The sequence below is a fragment of the Mus musculus genome, chromosome 9, assembly GCF_000001635.26.
Source record: "Mus musculus strain C57BL/6J chromosome 9, GRCm38.p6 C57BL/6J".
NCBI classification, from domain to species: Eukaryota; Metazoa; Chordata; class Mammalia; order Rodentia; family Muridae; genus Mus; species Mus musculus.
Genome location: NC_000075.6, coordinates 40,519,743 through 40,546,162, shown reverse-complemented (window position 1 = coordinate 40,546,162; position 26,420 = coordinate 40,519,743). Strand labels below are relative to the sequence as shown.

At 44.7% G+C, this 26,420-nt stretch overlaps 1 protein-coding gene across 8 annotated transcripts in view; it reads left to right on the top strand.

Moving 5' to 3' along the window:
* The first annotated feature begins 12,548 nt into the window (after positions 1–12,548).
* The window catches only part of Gramd1b (GRAM domain containing 1B), a 240,382-nt gene continuing 226,510 nt past the window's right edge, over positions 12,549–26,420 (top strand). For 7 of the 8 annotated variants that reach the window (XM_030244300.1, XM_030244303.1, XM_030244302.1 and 4 more), the window contains exon 1: positions 12,549–15,143. In XM_030244300.1, the coding sequence (XP_030100160.1) occupies positions 15,118–15,143 (26 nt within the window). In that variant the 5' untranslated portion in view covers positions 12,549–15,117. The remainder of the gene's footprint in view (positions 15,144–26,420) is intronic. The other variant, NM_001357617.1, reaches the window with a different exon arrangement.

The following is a 26,420-nucleotide window of genomic DNA, read 5'->3' as shown; positions in this document are numbered from 1 at the left end:
TCCTCAGCTACATAGTAATTTTGAGGTTAGCTCAGGATACATTAGGTCCTCTCAAAGAAAGAAAACCACAAACACACACACACACACACAGACACACACACACACACACACACACACAGACACACACACACACACAAACACACAGAGGGAAATGGCGGGGGAAGTTGGAAGCAGGGTATGGATCACAGTTGATGCTGGCCGTGGTAGCTCAAGCCTGTACTCTAGCCCTCAGAAGTCCAAGGCTAGCCTAGTCTACGTACTGATTAATGTATGTAATGTGATTAGTGAGCCAGGAATAATGGCTCGCTTCTCTTGTCAACGTGACACATCTGGAAACAGAGAATCTCAGTTGAGGAATTGTCTCTATCAAATAAATGGTCTGTGGCATGTCTGTGGGGGCATTTTCTTGGTTGCTAATTAATAAATGCTAACCCAAGCTACTGTCCCTGCCTCCGTTTCTGTCTTGGCATCCTTTGACTGCATCTTAAGCATGGTACATTTATATTTATACTTAAGTCTATACAAATATGTGAGAGTGATATAAATTATTTAACATTGTAAAATATTTCCTAGCTCTAGTCTTGAATTTGTAATTATGAAGCTAACTTATGGGTATCTGTGGGATCATAAAGTGAAATACCACAAGAAATGAAATGGGTAATTAGGGCTGGTGAGATGCCTCCGTCGTAAAGTGTCTCCTGCACAAACTTGAATACGTGAGTACTTGAGTTCAGACTGCAGCACCCTCACAGAAGCCAGACGGCCTGCAGCTACAGACTACAGCATCCCCACAGAAGCCAGACGGCCTGCACCTACAGACTGAAGCATTCTTGTAGAAGCCAGATGGCTGGTACCTGTAACTCTGGTGCTGGAAAGATGGAGTAAAAAAAGGTCCATAAGGCTTGCTGGCCCAGCACCCTAGCCTCATGGATAAACTCCGGGTTTGGTGAAAGACCCTGTCTCAGAAAATAATATGGAGGATGATGGAAGTCTGTTTTCTAGACACAGGTGCATGTGCATGTATGCCCATAAGCACATACAGGCACAAGTGCACACACCACACACATAAGAAAGATGAACAATTAACCCATTGGAAAATATTTCACTACGCTAAAATCTACAGCAAGTGTTAGCTTTCATTACTCTAACAAAACACCATAAAGAATCAATGCAAACAGAGGAAAGGTTTATTTTGAGGTCCATCCAGGTAGGTTCCAGTGAATGATTCATTGGCCCTGTTGCTTTGGAATTCTGCTAAGGCAGCACAACACGTGGCAGAACAAGCTAGTTGCTTCATCATAGCCTGGAAGCAAAGAACAAGAAAGAAGAGGACTTGAGGCAATTGGCTCTATTCCTATAACATAGGGCTTTTGAGGGAGGGTGGGCTTTAGGACCCATAGTGTAGGATCATTCTATCTGAGGAAGGTTATTACACTCTAATAAGACTGTTAAAGTATAACTAGCCACTGATGCTTCTCTTACTTTAGTGTTTTTGCTCCTAAAATCTGCTTACTCCAAAGTGTTCTCTAGCTCCAGTGTCAGGACCAGGGCACTCCGAAGACATAGAGCTGAGATGGAATTTGCCTTTGGTGTAAAGAAGCCCTTTTGGCTTTGTTAATAGGCATGGGCATCGAGATACGGAGCATATACGCAATGCAGTTTGAAGCACAGACTCCCATCCAATTTTCAGAAGTTTTCTGTTTTTCTCTTTCCCTGAGACAGGGTTTCTCATACAGTGTATCCCTGGCTGTCCTGGAACTCATGCTGTAGACCAGGATAGTCTTGGACTCAGAGATTGACTTGCCTGTGCCTCCCTAGTGGCTGGGATTAAAGGTGTGAGCCACCACCACTCAGCCGACAGCATGGAAGAATTAAGCCTAGAGCAGATAAGAATGACTTAGTCAACTGCTCATTGCTGACAACTAAGTTCAGGCAAGGTCAACCCCACAGGTCCATGATCTATAGACAGACATCTTTAATGCTGTAGCAGAGGTCTGGTGTATCTGGCACGTATATATTGCTTGCGAAAATAATATTTTAATAGGGAATATATCATTTTAAGCATTTTTAAAATAGAACTGTGACTAGCTTCTGTTTTCCCAAAAAGTTAAATACAAATGAAATTGTCTTCAATTCAAGAAATTCCGCCAGCTTTGGCCTTCCAGATCCTGAATATAGGAGACTTGGAATATGACATCTCTGAACTTCCAAGCATGATTTATGCTAATTTAGATGAAAAAATACTTGTGTTTGAGGCAGGGTTGAATTATGTAGCCCACTTGATTTGTGATCTTTCTGCTTCCCAAGTGCAGGGATTGTAGACTTGTACCCTCACGTCCAGTTTCTAAAAGTGTTTTGGAAGAAATACGACTTTTTTTTCTTAGTCAGTATTATTATACGCATAGAAAATCTGATGGAATTTACAAGAAATAAAAACCTTAAAGCACAAAACAGAACCATTATCCCTTGTTGGAACTAGCAAGGCAAGAGAGGTTGGCAGGATGCGAATGTACAACCAGTGGTTGGATTTGTATTGACTAATAATCAAGTTTGGGAAGTTGAAATAATAAATTGTTTCATCTAGAACTACACTTGGAAATGAAACAGAGATAAACATGACCTCAAAATGTGCAAGACCGTGAACTTGGAAAACTATAAAGCATTTGTGAGAGAATTTAGTGACTACTTAGAGACAGAGATGTGCTGTGTCCAAGGATCAGAGGGCCAAGCGCTAGAGACATGAAGCCTTTCTTTGATGTAAACATCAGTGTGACTCCAATAAAAACTAGAGCAGAATTTCTTGCAGAAACTCATAAGGGGATCCTAAATTTTATTTAGAAATACAAAGGAACCAGAAGAGAGCTTTGGAGGAAAGAGAAACAAACATGGAAGACTAGCATTACATAGCTTCAAGGTTCATTCACAGCCATGCTAATAAAAACAGCAATTAGACACCCATATGCAAAAATGTACGTCAATCTGTATTTTATCCCACATTCCCATTAAAAAAAAACTCAAAGTGTTAAACAAACTTAAAACTATTGTGAAACATAAAACAATTAAATGTCTAAAAAATATTTATGGCATTAAAGGCATAATCTGTAATGTGATTCCTTGGTGAGGTTGAACCTCAACAAAAGTGAAAAAATTGTGGTCTTCCAAAGACATAGTTAAGAAAATGCAATGCTGGGGCAGTGGCACGCCTTTAGCCCCAGCACTTGGTAGGCAGAGGCAGGAGAGCCAGAGAAGGTTGGGCCTCAAGATAGCAGGTCCTCTATAGGTCATTAATACAGGCCCCACCTCCTCCTACTTCTCCCTCCTAAGAGTTGGGATAGGTTTGTGCCATCACATCCAGCCTTCTCTTTCTTTTTTAATTTTATTCATTTTTATTTATTATTATTATTATTTTTTGATTTTTCGAGACAGGGTTTCTCTGTATAGCCCTGGCTGTCCTGGAACTCACTCTGTAGACCAGGCTGGCCTCAAACTCAGAAATCTGCCTGCCTCTGCCTCCCAAGTGCTGGGATTAAAGGCGTGCACCATCACTCCCGGCATTCCTTTTCTTATCTCTTCTCTTGTGAGCCTGCTGGTCTCTGAAGTGATGTTTCCCACCAGGCTTTGCTGCTCTTAGCAGGACTGTGTTGGAGCACATACTCCCCTTGGCCACAAAATTGCCTGGTCCCTTTTCAGGCCTCCAGATCAACACACACAGGCCACTGTCCACAGGGATCCAGGCCCCAGTGCACATAGCATGTCTCATGGCAGGAAAAAGAAATACTAATAGTTCAGTCTTCCCATCAGGCAAGACTTGGGTTAAGGGCTGTTTCTAAACAGAAGCCAGTGTCTGGTGGTCAGCTGAGTTCAGACAGGATAGACCTCTGAGCCTTTGGACTCTTCATGTTGCTCTGGTAATGGGATTCTTGCATTGGGGCTGGCCTGGGACCTTATGTGCTGTTCTGTAGTTTGCCTGGGACTTTGAAAAACACCCAGGATAGATTTCAGAGTTGCTATGTTGTCCTCAAAGCCTGCCTACTTGAGAAGGATTCTCACCTTAACTAGCTCTTGCCAGCTCCTTTCCCTTGAAGATGTAATTCTAATCCTTGCTGCTCTTAATAATTCCTAGAAATTAACACATCTCTTAGAATTATAATGAAGGTTTTTTTCCCTCTCAACATTCATACCTGACCAGAATTTTTCACTTATTTGCTGACTCAATAGGGAGAATTTTCTTTGTTTTGATACTTTTCTGAATTACATCTATATCCTTCCTCCCTCCCTCCCTCCCTCCTTCCATCCTCTCTCCCTTCCCTCCCTCCCTCCTTCCCTCTCTCCCTCCCTGTCATACATAGATGCTTCATGCCATGGGCCCTAGAGCACCCAAGTATTTTAATTGTGTCTGTTGGTTAAGCGATTTCTGCCAGACTTTTGTTACGGCTACCTGTTTCACCCTCAACTCTCAAGACTAATGTTTGAGTATCTTAGCACACACATTTGAGTTAGCAAACATATTTGAGTACTGAGTTTCTAGCACATGGATGGCAGGGAACACGTTCAAGCCAACAGCGTCATCCTGGTCTTTTTCCTTCTCACCTGGATGAGTTTGTCCCTATGTACAACCCGTGTCAACCCTGTGCACCTCCCAAAGCTTTTCATTAAAACATATGGAATTCTTTCTTCAGGGAGGCATCTATTGTAAGCTATTTTATTTTTCCATAGATGAACTCTAAACAGACTAAGTAATTTACATGAAGTAAAAACCAAAAGGTTCACTTAGTTCATGGTTCTGGAAGCTGCAAGTCTAATAAGGAGGGAGGGGCTGGCAGTTCATGAAAGCCTTCTTCTTGTGTTATAAAAAGGTGAAGGGTGACACAACGTGGTGACAGAGCAGGAAGGCCAGCTCAGGGTCTTCTATTCTCCTCTTATAAAGTCTCTAATGACATCGTAGGTTTGTCCCCGTTGTAGCCTCATCTAACCATACTTATCCCCCAAAGGCCTACCTCTAAACACAATTAACGTAAACATGTGCACGTTGAATTTCCAACATGTGAATGTTGAGGGGAACACAAGGAACCTCAGCAATATCTCTGTCCTTTTTCCTCTCTTCCATCGGATGTTTTGCCAACAATCCTTTCAGTCCTTTCTTGTTCCGTTACTTTCAGTCTCCTATAATCCTGTATATCTCAGCACTACCCAACTGCAGATTCCTTCAGGAGCCCCAGGCTTCCAGAAAATTCTCAAGGCATGTAAGTACAACTGAATGAAAAAGAAAATACTTCCCTTTCTTTATCATTGTTTCTATAATCACAGTCCTCACACAGAACGGGACAGGCTCCAGTGAGCACAAATACAGTTATTTTGACCTTCCTAGAAAGCAGGGCCTCTTTCCCCCTAGAGCACAGTGAACAGGCAGTGTTGGGTTAAGAGAAAATTGTGAAGGAAATAGGCGTTGGGAAGGCAGTGTTGGGGAATACAAAGAGAGAAGGCATTGTGTCTGCATTGCGAACAGACGAACACACGTCTGCAGCATACTAAATGGTAGCCATAAAGAAGGGCCAGACACTCAGGCTGTGACACCTGTAACTAAAGGATGCTTTTGCAGCCTGGCCAAGGAGCTCCATTATCATCACCTTTATTACGAAGCAGCTGGTGTTCCAGAGATGCCCCAAGCTTTTACTTCCCTTCGGCTCTTTTAGCAGGGATATTTATTATTGCTGTTCCCTCCCATTTGTCTGCTGGAATTATTATCTTCCATGACTCTATGTCTCCAGAGCAAAATGATCCTTTGGGGAGCATAATCTATGCCACTGGATCCTCAACAAGGAAAATAGGCCATTGGTGCAGAGCCAGTCATCAATGCTTTAATGAAATTAGAAGTTAGTGTATCTCTTAGTGTAAGCCTGGACATTTCTATACTCTTGATTTTAAAAGTTTTTTTTTTCCAGGTTAAAACTCTTTTTGAAGGCGTATTAACAGGAAAAGACACACCCCAGAATCCTCGAAGAGACCCCCTCCCCCTCTTTTTTTCTTCACTGCAGTGAGTGACTTTACTCTGTATGGGACGAATGGCAGCCAAATTTTCTGTGCCCAGTTAATGAAAGACCCACACGCATCACTGCTGCTTTTGTGGGTAGTGAGAAAGAAAATACTGTGCACAAATAGAACAGTCTTGGGAGATGTAGACTGGACAAAGCTGTGAACCAGAGGCAATGGGCATGACCAAGAAACCCAGGAAGACTGTAAGCATTATGATGTAGCCAGAGACTCTCGAGGTCCTCCCCCCACACCACAGTCTCTCTGTTATACACTTGGTGATGGCTGATGGGCTGTTGCAATGATCCACCACTGCTTTGGCCAGACCTGCTTAGAAATCGATGCTTTGTTTTTCTATCAGAGCTGCTTGAATAGGCAATTCACAGCCATGGGAGCCAGATTCAATCTGTTCTTAGGATAGCTACAGGAGAGACTTCATACCGGGAGAGTCTGAGTGCTTACGTCTGTTTTCGCCAAGACTCACAAGTTGAGAGACTAACCCAAAGATAATTGTTGTTAGGTGGTAATTAGGCCACGGGTGTGGAGACCTTATGAATAAGATTAGTGCCTCATGGAAGAAACCCCGGAGAACTGTCTCGCTGCTTCCACCCTGCGAGGCTGCATCTAGTGTCTGTGAACCAGCAGCCTTCTCCAGACACTGAGTCTGCTGGTGCTTCACCTGGTGTAAACCATGAGATGTGAACCTCCATCACTCATAAAGCTACACACGCATCTTACCACGACGGCCTGCATTAACCAAGGCAGCCATAACCTCTGAACGTGATGTAAGGAAACGGGCCAAAGACAAAACTCTAGCACTATGCTTTGAGAATACAGCACCAGACGACTCTTGGCTCATTAAGAACATTTAAATGTGAAAAACCTGCGTCCATCACCCAAGAGCTGGGATTACAAGCATTTATAACCATGTATGGCTTTTTTAGAAATGTAGTTTCTGAGGAGTGAGTACATGGACTGAGCCATCTTTCTAGCCCCAACCTGATGTCTTTTAGATCTTGTCTTTCTTTTAGTCTGGAGGAAATGGGAGCCAGGGAAAGACATTTATAGCAGGGCAAATAGCTTTTAAAACACCTGCTCCCCTCAGTAGCTGCGGCCCAGTAGATCTGGAGCCAGACTTGGGTTGAGGCCTGATCTGTTTGTGCTGGGACATGCTTCATAGGGCAAAACTTAGTTGAGCTAAACTACCTGACACCCTCTATGATCTCATTACTTTCTTGCTTTGTATTGTTCAAAAGATGAGAGTCAAGGAAGGCTTACCCCAGGCCTGAGGTGTGTGCAGCTCAGAGGCACAGCCCTGCCCACGAAGGCCTAACCCTAAATAAGGTTTGAAAGACCCTGTGCTGGCTCAGCTGACAGACTGCGATGTCAGCACAGGATCCTTCTCAGAGCTCCGGAATCTTAGTACGGGCCATGCTGAGTGAGAAGGGAGCCTAGAGTTTCCAGGAACAGAGAATTTGACACGGAAAACCCCTGGAGGTGGTCTCAATGTCAAGTCAGTGGTGGACAGGCTTCGGAAATGAGAGCTCAGAGTATTAAATCGCCTCTTAGGGTTCTCTCCCAATTCTCTTCCTAGGGAAATGCCCAGCTGAGGCGTCTTTTGCTTTAAACAATACGGAAGGGACCCCACAGGCCCCACTCAACCTAACTCTCCCAGGTTGAGGTAGACATGGGGCCTAAAGGAGTGAATTAGCTTCAAACTGAATAGCACTCTCCGGACAGAACAGTGAGCCTGCAGGGCTCTGGGCTTATATTTATCCACTGCCTTGGGCAGTATCTTTTTCCACCGCCTACTTTGTCTCTATTTCTTCAACAATGGGCCATGACACACAGTAGGAAAAGAGAAGAGAACAGAAGCCATCCCCATCCTCCTGAGGTGATGTGTCCCTTTCTGACCTGGCTTCTGATAGGGATGGATTTTTTTTTGTGACAAGCACACAGTCTTCTATGCTCAGAGCCAGAGAAACTGCTCCCAATTGGATTAACAGGCATGGTTCATGGGACTGACTCCTATTTCCCTCACTTTGAAAGCAGGATGTGTAAAGCACAAAAAGCTGGTGATACAGGCTTGATGGGAGCTTCCAGGAGGAGGGGGAAGGGAAGAGAAGTCCCCTACTTGGCAAGAGGGATAGAGCAGTCCTGCTGCCCCTCCCCCAGCCAATCTGGCCTTCCTTTGTGCAGGGCTGACAAGGGGCAGCTGGTGATGCTGGCAGCGAGGTGGGTAGAGGGAAAGAGCCAAGTGCCTGGGCAAGGTCCAGTTTCAGAGTGTGGACAGTCCTGGAGGATTCCTCCGTCAGATATGGGCACTGACTCAGAGAGCCTCTATGGTCAATTCTGGAAGGTGCTTCAAGGACCTTCCTTATTATTTATTTGGTAGAGGCATGTGTGTGTGTGTGTGTGTGTGTGTGTGTGTGTGTGTGTGAGAGAGAGAGAGAGAGAGAGAGAGAGAGAGAGAGAGAGAGAGAGAGAGAGAGAGAGAGAGAAAGAGATCATGAGTGTACTGATAGCCTGGCAAGCTTTGAGTAGCACTTCTGTTGGGAGACTACCTAAGTTTAAACCGCAGCTCTGCCCACATTAACTCTATCACATTGGACAAATGACATCACCTCTCTGAGCCTCATTGCCTCACATACAAAACGCAGGTGACAACTACCTAGTGTGACTTGTGCTTAAGTAAGTAAATCAGACACAAAGCACTTCCAGTGGTACCCGAGTTCCTGAGTGTTGGCTTGAGTGTGTGCTCTTGCTACTGTCATTCTTTTAACCTTACTATGTTTTTCTGCACAAGCTAAACAGAACCCTTGAGCAAACCTTTGAGAGAGTCAGTATAGGAAAAATTTAGTTTTTGGAAATCCCCCCAGATGGCTGGAAACCCCATGAGTTCTTGGGATTTCTTCAGCTCTGAACTTTCAGGTGATTGGCTTGGCATGGTAATTTTCCAGGGACATCCCCTCCAGAGTGATGTATCTTCTAACTCTTGAGAGTACCATGAATATACAATCCAAAAATTGCCTATTTGCTACTGATGGGTTGATACAATGAGCACTGGATCCAAGACACAACTTACTTTCTAGAGATCACATCAAGGTGGTTTGTGCCTCAGTTTCTTCATGTAAAAGACAGAAGTGTTCACTCCTTTTCCAAGATTGTTGGCTAATGAGCATGTGTGTGACGTGCTGAGTGTGAAATGGCAGGGTCACTGGGAGAATTATTGTCACGTAGTAGAGATCCTGTTGCCATATCTTATACTTACTGTGTAGCTCTGAGCAAACTACCTAACCTTTGCTAAGACTCCAAATTCTCTCCTGTAATGTGGCAATAAGTAAGCTCATCTCACAGGATTGATGTAAAGATTACAAAAAAATCTTGTGTTAGTAACACTTTGTACAACATATTATATATTATGATCATTAATAAGGTTGAGGTAGACAAGATGGCTCATCAGGTAAAGGCATTTGCTGCCAAGCTTGCTGCCCTGAGCTCAATGTCCGAGCCTTAGGCAAATCCTCCTCTTACCTTTACTTGTATGCCATGTTTATGCAACATGAGGGTAGGCAAATACACACACACACACACACACACACACACACACACACACACACACACACACCTGCTTCTACAAAATAAATATAATAAAAAAAGAAAAGTAGGTGTTTTATTCACCTCCATGCCAGCCCCCTAAGATAAACACATGCAACTGGATCCACAATACAGATGTTTCAGAACAGGGCTTCAGAAATTCCTCCAGTTGCAGAAGTTGAGTAGTTTTATCCTATCTTCAGTTCAGTTATGCCGATGTCACAAATTCCTTGTTATATCTTTCCTGGGGAAATAACAAAGCTTTAGTTTTTCTCTCTTTATTTTATTCTTCTGGCTTTTTCCTTTATTAGCTTGGTCTCTCTCCAAATCCCATAGGAAAAGGAAATAGCCTGGTTGGAGTTGTCTGTCGCTGCCTTTAGGGTTCTTGCCTCCTGCAGCCAGCCCTGTTCTTATCCACTGGATACCAGAGGCCTCAGGGAAAGGGCACGGGATGGATAGACTGCCATTAATCACAGAGAAGCCGCCTCCTTCCCGAAGTCTCATCTATACCACAAGTGTGGCTTCCTTGCTGGAGATGGAAGGCAAGGAAATGAGGAGAGATCTAGAAGGATGTTTAGGGGTAAAAGTGCTCATGTGGAGTCACGGTTCACATTCCACACATCTGGCTATAAGCAGGAAGAAAATTATTCTTTCATTTCTCTATGTATACGAACTATCTTTTCTACTGAATGTATAGCTCCGGGCTAGGGTGCTTCCTTGCCTAGTGTATGTGAGGCCCTGAGGTTAACTCTAATTCTACAAACCAAAATAACCCTTTCTGTCCTTTTATAGATGCTGTGTTTCTTATTCATGGGCCAATGGGAGTGCTAGGCAGGCAGACTGGATCTAGTCAGTGGGACCTTAGTGGGAGACAACTGACAAGTTAATTTTCTTGGTTTCAATGCTTACTTAATTGTTAATTACTCAATTAACACCTCATCCAAATGATCCCAGTAAGATGGCACTTTCTCCAGTGCCCACCATGTCCCGAAGAACAGGATTTGTGTGTGTGTGTGTGACTTACCCATTCTTCCGTCACACTGAAATGACCCCAGCGAGACTGGCAATTGCTAATTGTGTCCCTGGATTGATTTGGCCTCTCAGTTCATACACTTTCTGAACTTTCGTTTTTAAAATTTTGATAATGAGGGTGTGGATAGCTTCTTCTGTAAGTCCTGGTAAGGAGAAAGGGCACTGGGGAGATGGCTCAGCAAGTAACAGCCCTTGCTTATCAGGCTTGAAGCTCTCAGTTCGAATCTCCTGTATCCACATAAAAAGCTAGGCATGGCTGCCCATGCCTCAAACCTCAGAGTTAGCAAGCAGAGACAGACATATCCTGGGTGCTTGCTGGCTAGCCAGCCTAGTCTAAACAAGAAGGTTCCTGCTTCAGTGAGAGATCCTCCCTCAAGGGAATAAGGCAGAGAGTCATAGAAAGAAGACACTTAATATTCTCCCCAGTCTCGGCTTATGGATCTACAGACCTGTGCATCCACACGTACATGTGCCACATGCCACACCACACACACACTCAGGTGTTTGAGTGTGCACACGCATATCCCACATATACATATGCCCCCCAAATTTAAAAAAAAATTGTTTTTAAGATAATGTAGAAAGATCCAGGTGTAGATGGATAGTGAATACCAATCACTGAGAACGGCGCCTGGTATCTTGTAGCTGTTCAATTAAAGGAAGCATTTAGCCTATAAATGAGTAATACTCTTCTTGCTCATTTTTTGAGTGTGTGCAGAAATATGCGCTACAGAGATACTTCTGTGCTTACTCAAACTCTTACTCATTTCCTTCAAGCACTGGGGAGAACGTCCTTGGATGTCCAGGGCAAGCTTCCTATAGCAGCTTTATGATCATTAAACTCCGCAGCATCACCACTGAGCTTTAGCTGTGTGCGACAGCTATTCCATAGCACTATTATCAGTCTTCCCAAGACTACTAGAGATTTAAATTTTATTTACTTGTGTGTATATGACGGCTTGGCCTGTAAGTACGTATGTGCATCACTTGTATATAGTGCTGGGGGAGGCCAGAGGATGGTGTTAGGTCTCCTAGGACTGGAGTAACAGTTATGAACAGGCATCTGGGCGCTGGGAACCCAACCTGGGTCCCTTGCAAGAGCAGTGAGTGCTCTCTATTGCTGAGCCCTCTCTCTAGCCCCGTGACTACTAGAATTTTTGAGTGTTTGCTCGCTGTAAGGGATTTGAGACAAATCATGTTTCTATCCAGTATAATCGTGTTGATTTTAAAATTGAAAGAACTGAAGCATAAGAGGGTAAGCAGCTTGTCCAATATCCTGCAGCTACTGAGAAATGGAGATGAGATAATGTTCAGTGAGACACAGCCACTTCTATCCATGCTTCTATCCACAATCCTATACAGCCCAAAGCCCTCTAAGACAGGCCCTGCACCAAAGCAGGGAAGGCTGAAGTGTACTTAACTCATGATTTCTCAAACTCGATCAGTTGTAGTACCATTTGCTTGAGTGCCATCTATTAATACTGAAAAAAAAAACACTCCATAGAACAGATGTCGAAAAATATTTCACTCTGCAAAGACAAAGAAACAAGGGGCCAACTGCTTCTCTAGCTTTATCAGTGCATGCAAGTCTGCTCTGGGCTGTAAAAACCAGGAAGCTGACTTCCATACTCTTTAGACCTCCTAGAGAAACACAGCTAGGGTGATGGCTGTGTCTGCAGGGTAAAACATGGGGATTCAGATGTAGATAAAATAAATGCAAGTGTATTAGAATAGGAGTGTTCTGCCTCCCTGTTATGTATGGAACAAGGGCTGGAGACACAGCTCAGCGCACAAGTACTTGCCTAGCATGGGCGAGGCTCTAAGTCAGAACCCCGACACCATAAGACGATGACAACAACAACAACAACAACAACAACAACAACAACAATAACGTGACTAGTTTATTTTTGCTGAACAAGAAACAGAATGTGTAAAATAAGCATTTAAGGGCTGGCGAGATGGCTCAGTGGGCAAGAGCACTGAATGCTCTTCCGAAGATCCTGAGTTCAAATTCCAGCAACCACATGGTGGCTCACCACCACCTGTAATGAGATCTGACACCCTCTTCTGGTGTGTCTGAAGACAGCTACAGTGTACTTATTTATAATAATCAAAAATATATCTTTGGGCCAGAGCAAGCAGGGACTGAGTGAGCAGGCTTGACATGAGCGAGCAGAGGTCCTAAATTCAATTCCCAACTGCCACATGAAGGCTCACAACCATCCACACAGCTACAATGTACTCATATGTACAATGTACTCATATACATAAAATAAATAAATAAATCTTAAAAATAAATTAATGTTTAAACAATATGCATTTAAATTAACCAGAATTAAATTAAATTAAACAAGATCTTAAGGAGAAGATAAACAGGACTGTGGGCGATTGTGCTGAGGTGGGGATACCTCTATAGGAGAGAGCTTTTGAGTAGCTAAGAAAGAGGAGGAAGGGAATAAAATGTATTCTCCATTTACCATGTGCCGGATGACCTACCGTTGCAGTGTTAACCTTATGAGTCCTATGAGACTTGGCCAAGTTAAGGAGCTTGTGCAGGGTGAGAAAGAGGTTAACAGTAATATATTATTCACGAGGATTTCCCTTTAAATTCCCAGAAGTGAGACGTATGTTCTCCTGTGTCTTGATCTCCTCGTGTGTCCTATATCCACAGCCACAGCCATAAACTAGTTGAGCCAGGAATCCGGGGATCCTATAGATCAACTCCTCCATTTGAAGCTCAGAGTTCAATTTCCTATCCTGTGCCCTGCATCTCAAAGGCCATAGGTGAAAATGGCGTGGCTCTTGGTGTATAGTGTAATTCAGGGGAGGTTTCCTTATTCTGTGAGTTATCACAGTGTCCATAATGGTGGAGCAGTTGTCAAACTTTCTCTAAAGAGATCAACTTGGCTAGTGTTTCCATAGGATCATAATCAAAACCAGATACACAGACCTGAGGGATTTCAGGTTACTGCCCAAGAGGGATGTTTGTGAGCAAGAGGTTTCTGCCGGAGATAGCATCTTCCAATAAAGAGAAATTAGGGCTGCAGATGGAGAGGTTTGCTGATGAGCTCATGCTGCCAGGGGGTACTTTTCAGAAGCAAATGGGGTGTACTCTCTTTTGTGGATAATATGACAATATTTGTGTTAGAGGATGGTCAGGATGACTTGAGGGGTGGAGGGACGGGTGGAAAATAACGAGTGGACAATGGAGATTTTCTGAAACCCATCTTGTTAGCTGGGTGTCCTAAGGCCTGGAACCGGAAGTGGCTTGTCATTTCACTCTTGGAAGTCGCTTCACCTTGGGTGTCTGTCATCCTTCCCGGACGTCTTGGAAGAAGGGATGGAGGTAATTAGAAATGGCTTTGGTGAGTGACCATGTTAACCCATCAACCATATAGGTTCAGACAGCTCCCAGAGGGCAGATTTTGCACGGGGACCGCCAGGGTCACATTCACACTTAGCCCCAGATAAGCCCATTCTTTTTCAGGGGTGGGAATGTGGGTGCCTCCGACAATGGTAAAACTCAGGTTGGACTTTTCCAGCTAGGTGTATGTTCCTGGCAGTCAATGACACTCTCTGAACTTCCGTTTTCTTATTGTGTTCATTGAGAGCTTTCAACTTAACTCCTTGGCTTCAATACTTTGATTTTAATACTAGTCAGCCAGGGTGCCACACTGTCCTGAAGATCCCACAGGTAACCTGTGGACTTCTGCTATGCTTCTTCGTAGCACCCTTTCCATGAAATACTGTCATCCGTTTCCAAGAGAGGCTGCCATCTCCTCCTAACCACAGGACAATGGCACTTCTGGCGTTGGTTTCTGCACCAAGTTGATGCTCTGATTTGAACCCAGCAGTTGGTTTTAAAGGAACCGCCTGGTCCTGTGCGGAGTTCCACTGCAGTACTAAGTGTCAGGAGCAAGGCAATAACGGGGAGAATCCAGACTTCTCCTGCAGAGGGGGAGCAAGGGGAGGAGAGAGAAGAGAGCGGGAGAAGAGCGGAGAGGGACAGAGGCGGGAGAGCGGAAACCACCTAGGTGCAGTCCGGGACGACACTGAGCCAACGCGCTGCGCTCTGGGAGGGGGCTGTGGATATATATAGAAAGAGGGATCGCGCTGCGGTAACACCTAGCCACCCAGACGGCGGGAGCCGAGAGCGCGCTGGCAGGGGAGCTCCACTAGCTCGCGCCGCGCGTCCCCGCCCTCATCGCTTCCAAAGCTGTCCCAGGGCGCAGGGGGACCCTGAACCTGCCTCCACGCTCACCTACCGGAGGTATCTCCGACTGGATCGAACGCATTGGTCGGGAGTCCAAAGGCTGCGCTCTACTGCTCCCCTGCTCCAGATGGGACTGGCTCTCCTGTTTGCAAAGCCAGGCCCACGGGGAGATGTGCTGAGCAGTAGCCAGCAGCTGGTGTGTCCCGGACGCTGCTGACCGCTACGCGCCCAGCCCTGGGGTCCACATGAACAGCTTTCCTAACAGACCTAGGTAAGAACTTGTGAACCTACGGGAATCCCAGGATGCATGCACCTGGGAGCCAGACTGATGATGTTGGGGGAGCCCTCTGGAACTGGGTGAAGGAGGGGGGGGGGCGGAATTGTTCGATCCCCAGCTTTCTTAGTCCAGCTTCAAAGTTGCCAGAGGGCATGGTAAAGCTATTAGCATGGATTGTGGTCCGGCTGTGATGTCCAAACACCCAGAGTTGGTGTCTTCAGAAAACCACTAAGATAGGTCGCCTTCATCAACTTCCGGAGGTGGCCAGCTGGCTTCTTTCTTCATTCAGTGTTGGAGATGTGCACAGAGCATGTGGAGAAAGGAAGACTTGGAGATTGTATCTGTGTCTTCCTACGTTTCTGGCAAAAGTTTTGAAATTGGGGACACTGGCTTTCCTTGTTCTGGGCAGAGCCCATCCCTGCCTCCTCCCCTCACCCCAATCCAGCTCACACTCACTGCTCCAGCACGACTCGAGTTCAAGACTTGGTAGAACTACAAAGTACCCACCAAAGGGGAGCTACTGAGACTGGGGGCACTTCAGTTTTTCTAATTCCTTTATGGGGTGGAGGTGGAAGGCTTGACAATGGAAGGGTCCATTGACTTAGACCCAGGAATTCATGGAGTCCCGACTCCTTCCAGGAGAAGTACGACTGTGGCTTGTGCAGATGAGAAGGTGCTGTTGGTAGAATAAAGTTGGTAAGGTCCAGGCTTATTTGAACCCATCAGCCAAGCACAATCCTGGAGAAACATCTTTCTCCACACAGCTCCTCAAGAGGGTGCCTGTGCCTTCAAGGAAGCAGAGGACCAAAGAGTGGATTGCATGCACTCAGGTTGTGATTCGGATTGTGTTTGTCATAGAGAGCTCAACTGCAGGTCCAGGACTGTTCATGTTACATATGCTTGGAAGATTCCCTAGATATTTTTCCCCCAAAAAATAATTTTCTAAAGGCTTGTAAAAATGAAAAGCAAATGTTTTCATGACAGCAGCAGATGCAAACCTCCCACCACTCCAGGCAAAAACAAAGAAATTGGTGCAGGGGGCTGAGCTAGCTCTTGTCAACACCAACAAGGCCACATTCCTGCATTGGGGCTTTTTCAGGCGGGGTGTGTGTGTGTGTGTGTGTGTGTGTGTGTGTGCGCAGATCTTAGCTAGAGCCCCTCCATGTAAATTCCGGACATTCAATATTGAAAATGCTGCATTTCTGTCTCCTCCTCCAGGGCCCTCTTCGGCTCTAATCTGATACAGAAGCTCTTTGGAAAGCATCATAATACAAAAATACCTCCCACCCAGCATTTATAAGATTGGATGGCAAAGCATAGGCCTGTGGATTCTCACTGAGCACTCTAATCTTGTTCTCTGGTTGAGGGGAACATGTATTCGCCCTTTTCCAACTGTGCCTCTCACCAGTGTCCCTCACTTGAAGATCATGTCTCTTATGTGTACCTAATATCCTATCCAGGCCAGCCCCATGGCTTCACAGGTCTTTTTTAAAGTTGCCTTTTGCTGATTTGGAGGCAGTCATCAGAGAAAGAGAGTCTTCTCTTGGCTCAATTAGTGACCTTCTCTGAAGCTCTTCTTCAACCTGCAACTTGGGTGGATGGTTCTGCCAGAATCAAAGTGATTCGGGGTCTCATAAAAGTATATGAAAGTTCTGGTATCCCTACCATCTGTACTCAAATGTTGCTATGAGTCTGTAGATTTGAGGCTGGGCTCTGAAATTACTGTCGAAGTTCAAGTATTAGGAGCAACTGATTAAAATGTGGCCCAAACTAGATGCCATCCTAAAATCTCAGTTTGACATTAGCACCCTGTGTGCTTGCTCAGCTGTCTTCAAGGATCACAGATCTTGAATGAAGTCACATCTTTATTAAGGAGATTCTGTTGGTTCCTGCTACCATCACCTGATCTCTGTTCTTAAACGGCAGCCATCATGGAATGTCCTCAAAGATCAGCTTGGTGTATATAGACTCCCATCCCACACATCTGCAGTCTGTAGATAAAGCTGAAATCATCAGTCTTGCCGACCCCTCCCCCAGGCAGCAGCTGGGCTCCAGCTGCCAGTCTCTGTTCCCACTGGCTTTGCGTCTGCACAGGTGGTATGTGCCTTTCAGCTGTGTGTGGCTTTGGGCTGCTGTCTACAATTCTGCTACAAATGATCATCTGCTGTACATGCCCTGATAAAGGGGGGTAACTTACTTTTGGGATTTTCCGCAGTTAATTCTCTTCTTGTTTTAGTCTCCAAGCATCTTTCTTCTCTTTCTTCCTCACCTTTATCCCCTTTGCACCAGTGGATTGGTACACCAGGGGCCATGTTCACCACAATCATAGTCATTCTTGAAATGATAATAAAATTAATAGATCTCCTATTTGACCTAACACCCCAATATATCCAAAGCAGATATAAGGCATTTATCTTTTGACTGCTACACTCCACGTGCCCTTTATTTTGGTGTGTAAGGCTCTGGAATCCAAAGTGTGCCCCAAAAGCCCATTTTCTTCATAGCTGTTGAGTGAGCCCTGCACACAATGAGTAGATGCTGCTAAAGATGTGAGAGATAGGAAAGCAGTATTATAGCCAGCAGAGGAAGGGACACATCTTGGGAAATGAGACCCTGGAGAAACACAGGGGAGGGTCATCTTACTGTGTCAACAGCTCAGTGTACATGTGTGAAAACAGAATTTACTAGATGGAGGAAACACGGCAGGAGATTGGTGTATAGATCTGTAAGATAGCCCTAAACCCCAAAGAATTTATGTTCCAGTGGGTTGGTTTTGTTGAACCAAAGAACTAGTGATCTGCTAGTCAACTTCTCTCTCAGACTTTCCTCAAATCAACAGTGAAATTTTGTCTGTAGGGGAGTCTCCAAAGACCTATAGAAGGAGAAAAGAATAGCACCTGTCACTGGTAGACATCACTACTGAAGACCTTACTATAGGCATGCTGAGGGAGCCACAAGATGAGTTTACCTCACTAGCTATATCTAATAGTGGACAGGAACAATTTAATTCTGTTAGTTTGAAACCCGGTCAGACAGCAGGACCTGCCTGAGACCCCAAAAAGCACAGAGCAGGAAGCATCTCTCCTCTCAACACCCTTGCGGGGCTTTGATAGAGCCCCAGGACTTCTGGTTGAGGAGTTGACTCTCCTCTCCGAGCCAGGATAAGAGTGGGATTAATTGGGAGATGGTGGTAGACTTCAGGGCTCAGAATCAGCGAGTGCCATTTGAGCCTTTAGCTTGTTAAAAGCCTTCAGGAAAATCGATTTGTTCAGAACACAAGACCAATGATGTACCACCTGCCTGCTCCCCTCCCACCATGCACCACTACACTCATTGAATACTGAACGTATTTAGCTAGAGGACAGAGTATGAAAAGACAGCTCCCCCAGCTCCTCCGCCATTCTGTCTAATTGATCTCACAAGTGTCCTCTTTCTAGGTATCTTGAGAGTCTGGGCTCTCAAGAGCCTAGAAGAAAGCATAAGAAATGAGTTAAGGGTAGATGTTGGGGTGGGGGTGAGGTGCAAGTCTTAGAAGAGTGTATGAGACCCAGCACATCTGGAGAAAGCTGCTTTGGAAGACCAGAGAGTAGCTCAGAGGAAGGTGCTGGAGGCATGGGAGTAGAGGGGGAAGAAAAATGGCATATAGAAACAATGAAAGAAGGGAGGGAGGGAGGAAGGGTGTTAGAAAAACAAGAGCAGAAAAGATATGCATGGAAGAGCCAAAGAGGTGAGAAGAGCAGAGACAGTGGAAGCAAGTGGCACCTTGCTGCCAGGTCTTCTGTCTCTACTTTTACCTCTGGTGGAGGGAGGGAGCCAATGAGCCAGCAGAACAGCATGGCTTTTGTGATTGGATGGAAGGCTGGGCGCTGAAGCTGACAAGCCTCAACCCCTCACAGCACTGGTTCTATTTTTACATTTTGCAGAATTGAAATTAAACAAATGACCCTGTGAAGGCGTGTTCATGAAGATTTTATCCCGCACACCCACACACAGCCAGTACTGGGTGGCTGAATATTTAGCATAGCCTATCTAATCAGATAAGAAGGCATCCTCCAGAGGGTGGTAGGCTGGAAGCCTGAGCTTTGATGAGAAAGACCTGCTTTGATGACAGTGAGCTAAGTTAGAAAAGGAAACTTGTTCTCTAGGTTGGCAGGGATAACTTCAGAGTCCAGCATTTCCTCTCCCTGGATTGGATCCCTGCCTTTGTGGGACACTTGGTCCAGTTCTCCTTGGAGAGCTCCTTGGTGGTGGGTTGGAGGGAGGAGGCGTGGCTGGCTCTCTTTGGCTGAAACTGCCCTGAGTGGAGGAAGCCCTGCTTAGAATCCAGGCAGTCACTCACACCCACCCACCCACCCACCCACCCACCCTATTTGTTGTCCAGGAAACTCTCCTCTGCTGGGGCAACAATGTTTAAGTAGCAAGCGTGATGAGGCTGCTTGCCATATATATCATACTTGGCACAAACCACAACAGATACTACTTTTCTGGTTTGCACATGGGTTTATGCTTTAAGCCATAGAAGATGTAGTGGCAGTTAACCACACACTCCTTTTTTATAGCCAGAAATAAATACAGGTTGACATGCTAATTGATAAGGCCAGGTTGGTTGGGCTAATGCACCATTAGAAAATTGTTCAAAAACTTGTCATTGACAATCATGAAGTTATGTTTAATAGGGTATTTGTGGGTTCTTTTTCCTTATTCATTGAAGACTTATACAATTCTTCCTCTAGCACTTTTAAAATATTTTTTTGACAAGTCCAGTGTCTAGTGATAAAGACTGCTATTGAATCCATCCTGACTTCACAGGGAGCCATGCATAGAATAGTTTGACTCAGAAAGGAGTGCTTCTTCCTGATCTTTCTTGTCAGAATCCCATTGGCTTACGAGCCCAAGACTATTCTCCAAGGCGACTATAAAAAGGTATCTCCAATGAATGACTCATTGAGACACTCAGAGCACTGACAGGAGCCATATGAATATGTGTTCTAAGACCCTACGAAGGATTGATGGTCCATTACGGGAAAAGCAGAAGCCAACATCCCCGGCCCTGCACACACTTTAATCAGGCATCAGTGTGCTTTTCCTGTTTTTGGCATTCTTTCTTCTTGGCTATCTGCTTCTCACAGTGTCTCTGGCATAGCTTTGAGACCATGAAACCTTTCTATAAATGTAGTGGGGGAAAGTCAGCATTTCCTTTATTAATAACAGCTTCATAGTCCAACTTTCCAAGTATGGAGCCCTACACCACAGGTCTCTCAGTTCAGTGGCGCTCAAAGTCAGGACAGGACCCTAAGGGTCAGGCTCACAAGCGACTGAAGCAGGACGTGGCTGTCCTCTGTTTTCTTGTCAAACCATTCCCGTGAACTTACACTTGGGTCTGAGCCTGTTCATGCTCAAATCAACGGCTCTGCAAAAAAGGATTTTCTCAACCTGTTTGGAAGTAGAGAGAGTATGGAAGTCTTTACCCATGAGCTTCCATTTTGCTGATGAGTCTGGCTTCATTAACCTTCTCCAGGCTATGACCAGTAAAGCACCTCCGAGTTCTTCATTTTTGTTACTGCATTAGAAGTTCAGCGTTTGTATGAAGATAATCAAGCTGTTCTTATTGTTGCTCGTTTTGTTTGAGTTTGATCTTGGGCTATTTGCAGATAGATAAGAAGATATATTGGAGGTGGGACTCAAATAAAAATAGGGAATTCGTTTCACATATACCCTTTGTGTATACAGTCCGGTGATTGATTATGCAATATCTTGAGTGCATCTGTGTTTGGGCTGGGCTGTGACCTGTTGCTTGATGTCAGGCATGGGATTTTTCTACTTGTCGTATAACGTTGATATTCAAAAAGTTTTAGATAGTGACCACTTCATGTTTTGAAATTTTAAGTTAGGGATGCTCCTCTTGTAAGAGATGCCATTTCCGTCCTGGTTTATCCCTTCCAGAGCTTCTGTACAGAGTAAATGATGAGTAAGAACAATTTATTTATAGTTGCAGAAATAAGATATAAAGACACGATAAATATCCAAACACGATGGTACGTGCCTATCACCCCAGCATTTGGCGAACGTAGCTTGAGCCATGTAATGAGTTCAAGGCTATTATAGGACACGCATCAAAAACTTATATAAAAATGAGATAAAGAAAAAAGAAAAAAAGAGAAAGAAAAGAAAGAAAGAATCCGAGATGTGTAGATAGTAATTACAGCTAGGACTTGAAATCAGTTCTGCGATTTTCTGCATGGCTGCTTTCTCAGTAGATTTTGCTTTAAATTTTCAGTCCATCCCTCTTCTTGTCATATACCATTAATTAGCGCCCACCATCAGCAGATAGGGAGGCACCTGCACCTGCTTGTAGCTGTACCAATCACAACATCCTTTAAAATACAAATGCCTATGCCAACATGGTTACAGAGATTTGGAGCCCAAGAGGGGAGGTAAACAAGCGACGTCAATGTTCTTGAGACTGGCTTTTTCTTCTTTTTCTTCTTCCAGGTTTGGCATACTCATACTGCCAAGTTGCCTTGACATTTAAATCACAGAAAATACTGGATAAAAGTTGGCTCTATACTGTATAACTGTTTTGATTCCCTTTCTTGTAGGCTAGCCTTACAGGGAGCTCCTGCCCCGTGGCTTACTCCTGATGAAGCTTGAGTGACATAACTTTATTTAAGACAAAGAGGTTAATAGTAGATTTCAGGGTGACTGTGACTTCCACGAGAGAGCTGAGGCAAGTCCCTCTGGACTCGAGGGCTTCTATAAACGGGTTCTCACTTGAAGTCTCACTTCATCTTGTGGGTGTCCCAAGTTTTCCATTTGAACTTGGTTGGCAACAGGCAATAGAGAATGTCAATGTCTGGTCTTGGCTGGCCTTTTGCATGTATGAGCTTCCTGCTATTTGTCTAAGCAGAGTACAAACCCAGGTGAATAAGGCTATGCTGGTGGCTTTATCTAGCAGATAGACTAACACACGCTGAACAATATATTTTGACTTGTCAAAGATCAGAAACAGCATAACAGAATCATCAGGGCTGGTCTCCTCAAATGTATGCCTAGCTATGATGAGAAATGGGGTTAAAATAAGTTTCTCTATTCCCATTCCTTCTTCCTAAATATGATACTTTTCAAGACACCTGTATGCCAAAGATGTGAGCACGGCATGCCAAAGCTAGCTTCGACTCTTGTTTGTGAAGCCTGATATTGCTTAGCAACACTCAAATTTAATTTAGGCACCAAGCTTCGGGCTACTTTGAATATCTGTAGTAAAATGGTGACAGTGGGATCAAACCTGGTCCCCCTGGTCCTGGCAGAGGATGAAAGAGTGGCACTGGAACAGTGTGAAATGAGAGACAGAGGAAAACAGATTTTTACACTTTCTAAGGGTTTTCTTCCTCTTCTAGCGATGGCAAGTAATCTGTTAAAGGATTAGAATGGAGGCTTTTATGAGTCCCTGGGAAGCGACCTTGTTTCCTCCTCTTATCTACTTGAGCATCTAGCTCTAGGAATTATGGCTAGGACAGAATGTGTCCTTTCCCTAGTTCCATTCTGTTCTTGCTTATTTCTGTCACAGTTTTAAAACCACATCTTCCATTAATATACCTCTGGCAGGAATTTATTAGTCAAGAAACAAGGTGGGTAATGAAGATACAGAACTGAAGAATGTTTGATGTTTTCCTTCAGAGAGCTCGTGGTCTAGTAAAGGAAGGCAGTGTATGAGAGGGAAAGCTACCATAGTAATGACTCCATGGAAGGGAGTCTCCGGGGTCATGGGGACACTGAACCCAGCAGTGAGCAGAATAGCCTGTGGGAAGCTAGGAAGGCCTTTTCAGAGTAATATTTGAGCTGGCTTTTAATGGGTGAGCAGGTGAGCTGCAGATGGAATGAAGGCATCCTTCAGCCAGAGGGGACAGTGTGCACAAACAAAGGGGATGGCGAAGTAGTTTATGTGTTTGTGGGCTGTGAGCCAGGTTTGCTGTAATGGGGGTGGGGCAGCCAGTCTGCAGTGGAGCTTAGAAGGCCCAAGTGTACAACCTGCATTACATGGAGGCTGAAGATTATTTTTAGTGAGAGACTAAATCAAGATTTCTTGTCTGAAAGAAAGATAACATGTATGGCCTTGTGGGTGTTAAGTCCCAACAGGAGGAGGCTCAAAGTTAGGGTCAGGAGCCATAGACATGAATGCTGGGGTATCCAGGTGAGACTTCCTGTGATAAAGAAGGGTGGAACATGCCATCCAGAGATGAGAGGAAGTTTAGAAAAAAGTCATCAAAGTTTGATATTGGATGGGCAGTGGAAGCTGAGAGAGGCTAGTGGGGAATCATAGCATGCACAAATGCTCATCTCACGATCTTTGCTGGACCAGTGGCCATGACTCGGGACAGGAGGCTCAGGAACGATGTGGGGTTGGAAAGTAAACTGACTACAAAAGAGTTTGGGCAGGCTAAGGATAAAGTGGGTCATTTGTAAACTTGCTAAAAGAGTTCCAATAAAGGTGGAAGGAAAGGAAGGCAAGCAGGGCTGCTCAGGGCTTAGGAAGAGTTCAGGTAGAGAATGGAGTCGGTTAGCATCTGAAAGAGGGAGAGATGTAATGACAGCTGACGAGACTAGAGAATGAAAATGTTTCAACAGAGAGAATCGTGGCCAGGCGTGGGAGCACATACTTCAAATCCCAGCACTCGGGAGGCAGAGGTGGGCGGATCTCTGTAAGAATGAGGCTGCTCTATGTAGTGAGATGAGAGAGAGAGAGAGAGAGAGAGAGAGAGAGAGAGAGAGAGAGAGAGAGAGAGAGAGAGAGAGACACAGAGACAGAGAGAGAGAGAGAGAGAGAGAAGCGCTATGCAAACTCTACAGAGCTACTGAACAGAGTGAAATCAGAAATCAGAAGCACTGTGTAGAAGAATAATGAAGGACAGCCAGGATTTATGGCCTGTGTAGATGTATAGTAAGCATTTTGTATTTTTGACTTAATTTTTATTGAAAAAGTTATAAGAAATAATTACCTTTTTTATGAAAAAGGGGAACATTTTCAAGAGTGAGTCCTACTTTTAGGAGTGTGTGGAGGACCACCAGGAGAGAACTTCTCTCCCTTCTGTGATAAAGGGTTGCAACCTTCCAAGAGGAAAAGTGGGAAGGGAGTGGAGGATTCCAGAAGAATGGAAAGGCTCTGAAGAGTCAAAACCATAAGTCGATGTAGATTAAGAACAACCCTATATAGCATTCATGGTCAGGAGTAGGGACAACCCGACATAGCACTCACACCAGCAAGAGTAAGGACAACCCTACATAGCACTCACATGGGCAGGAGTAAGGAAAACCCTACATAGCACACACCGGCAGCAGCTGGAAGCTCTCTGCCATGACTCAGTCCTGTAGAGTCCAATCAGGAGTTATTTTGAAGAGTTTCTGAAATGTTGCAACCTTTCCTCCACCTTAGACTTTGGAAGGCCTAGCTAGTCAACAGGGTTCTTTCTTCAATGGACTGCACTATTTTAATTTCATGTCAGGCTGCTTTAGAATACATTTGTCCAGAGATCACAGTTCCTGGCTCTCATTTCATGAAATTTCAGGTTCACGAAGTAAATGTTCTAGGCCATTCCCCATACTTCCTCTTTAGCCAAACAATATAATGGCTTCCATTTTTGCCTTGCATACTCTGTAGTGTTGATTCACCACCCCGTAGTCATGTGCTTTCCGCAAGCTTTGACATCCAGAAGCCAGGCATATGACAGACCTGCTGAGCCAGACAAAACCTTTTCCTGTCACTTGGGAAACAGCAGCAGCGGGCAGGAGAATTGCCTGTCAGACCCATCTAGTACAGTTCTCTGTGGTTTGTCCGTCCTTACTGGGTCTCAAACCACCAGCGTGTCTTAGTATTTATAACCTTCTGCAGCTTGGTGCAGATGCAGGTCTATCCCACACCTTGGTGCAGATGCAGGTCTATCCCACAAGGCAACAGCAAAAGGAAACAGGTCTCTAGGTATCTGTGAACAGTTGACAGCATTCAAAATGAGCTTTATAAAATCAGCAGGGGAGGACAAAAGTCAGCTGTGTTTTGTTGGCCTGTTTATTTGTTCACAGAGCACCAAGCAAGGTTTCAGGATGCCCCTTCTGTGTCAGTCTGTCACCCTTTTGTACAGGTGGTTCTGATTTCCCTCCCTGCTATCAAAGGAGAAGACGAAATGTAATTACCCAGGCCTTCAATTTTCACGTCAAACACAATTACACAGAAAACAATCCGATAGAGTGTGTCTTTCCTAAGAGCCAGGACCTGTTTTGATGGTAAATTCTGGAGAGTAAATGCTAAAAGTTAAGATCTCAGTATGCCGCTGTGGGGTTCTCTTTGTGTACTCCTGGCTAGTTAGGATCCTTGAATCACTTCATGTGACCTTTTGCATGGGAGGAAAATGAGGCTCACGGAAGAGCCACTTAATGAAGTTCATAAGTCTGCTGGTGATAGGCGTGGGACAGGCTCCTCTCCCATCTCCCGACGTAGCATCTAGTGTTCCCAGCTCTCTTCTTCACCCTCCAGATGCTGGAGAAGGGTAATTTGAGGTGGTTCGGAATAGTGCTGCCATGTAGGTGGCAGTTGCTGGTTATCACAATATTCTTGTCCCCAGTTTGCCCAGTGGGCAGATTATGCTATGACTTTACATCCTGTACCCCTGGAATCTGAATCTTCCTTCTCCTCCGCTCATTATCCGGTGACTGTGTGCTTAAGGGAGAGCAATTTGAGCAAATGGACTTTGTTTTTTTAACATGATTCATTTCAAATGCTTGTAATACTAATAATAGATTAAAAATTAGTGTTTTGAGGAGCTGGGAAGATGGTTCGATGGGCACGTGTTTGGATCCCTAGCACCTCTGTACGATGTTGGGCATGGCAGCAACCCTCTGTCACCTCAGTGCTAGCAGGGCAGAGCAGGTGGATCACCAGAGCTTACTGTTCAGTCATTCTAGCCATCTCAGTGAGTTTCCATTTCAGTGAGAGATTCTGCCTCAAAAGTAAGTTGGGGAGTAATAGAGAAAGGCCCTCTAGATCAATCTTGGCCTTCATAGGCATTTACACACACATGTATGTGTGCATGCACACATGCCCCATAGATAAAGTAATTACTTTAAAGTTAGTCTTTTGATTTGGGGTGGGGCGTGGCAGTCAAGTCCAAGGCCTCGCACATGCTAAGCGAGTGCTCTATCACTGAGCTACATGCCCAGATCATCTTGGGATTATTTGTAACAACAGAAATTTATTATCAATAGTTGATACTAACCCTTTCT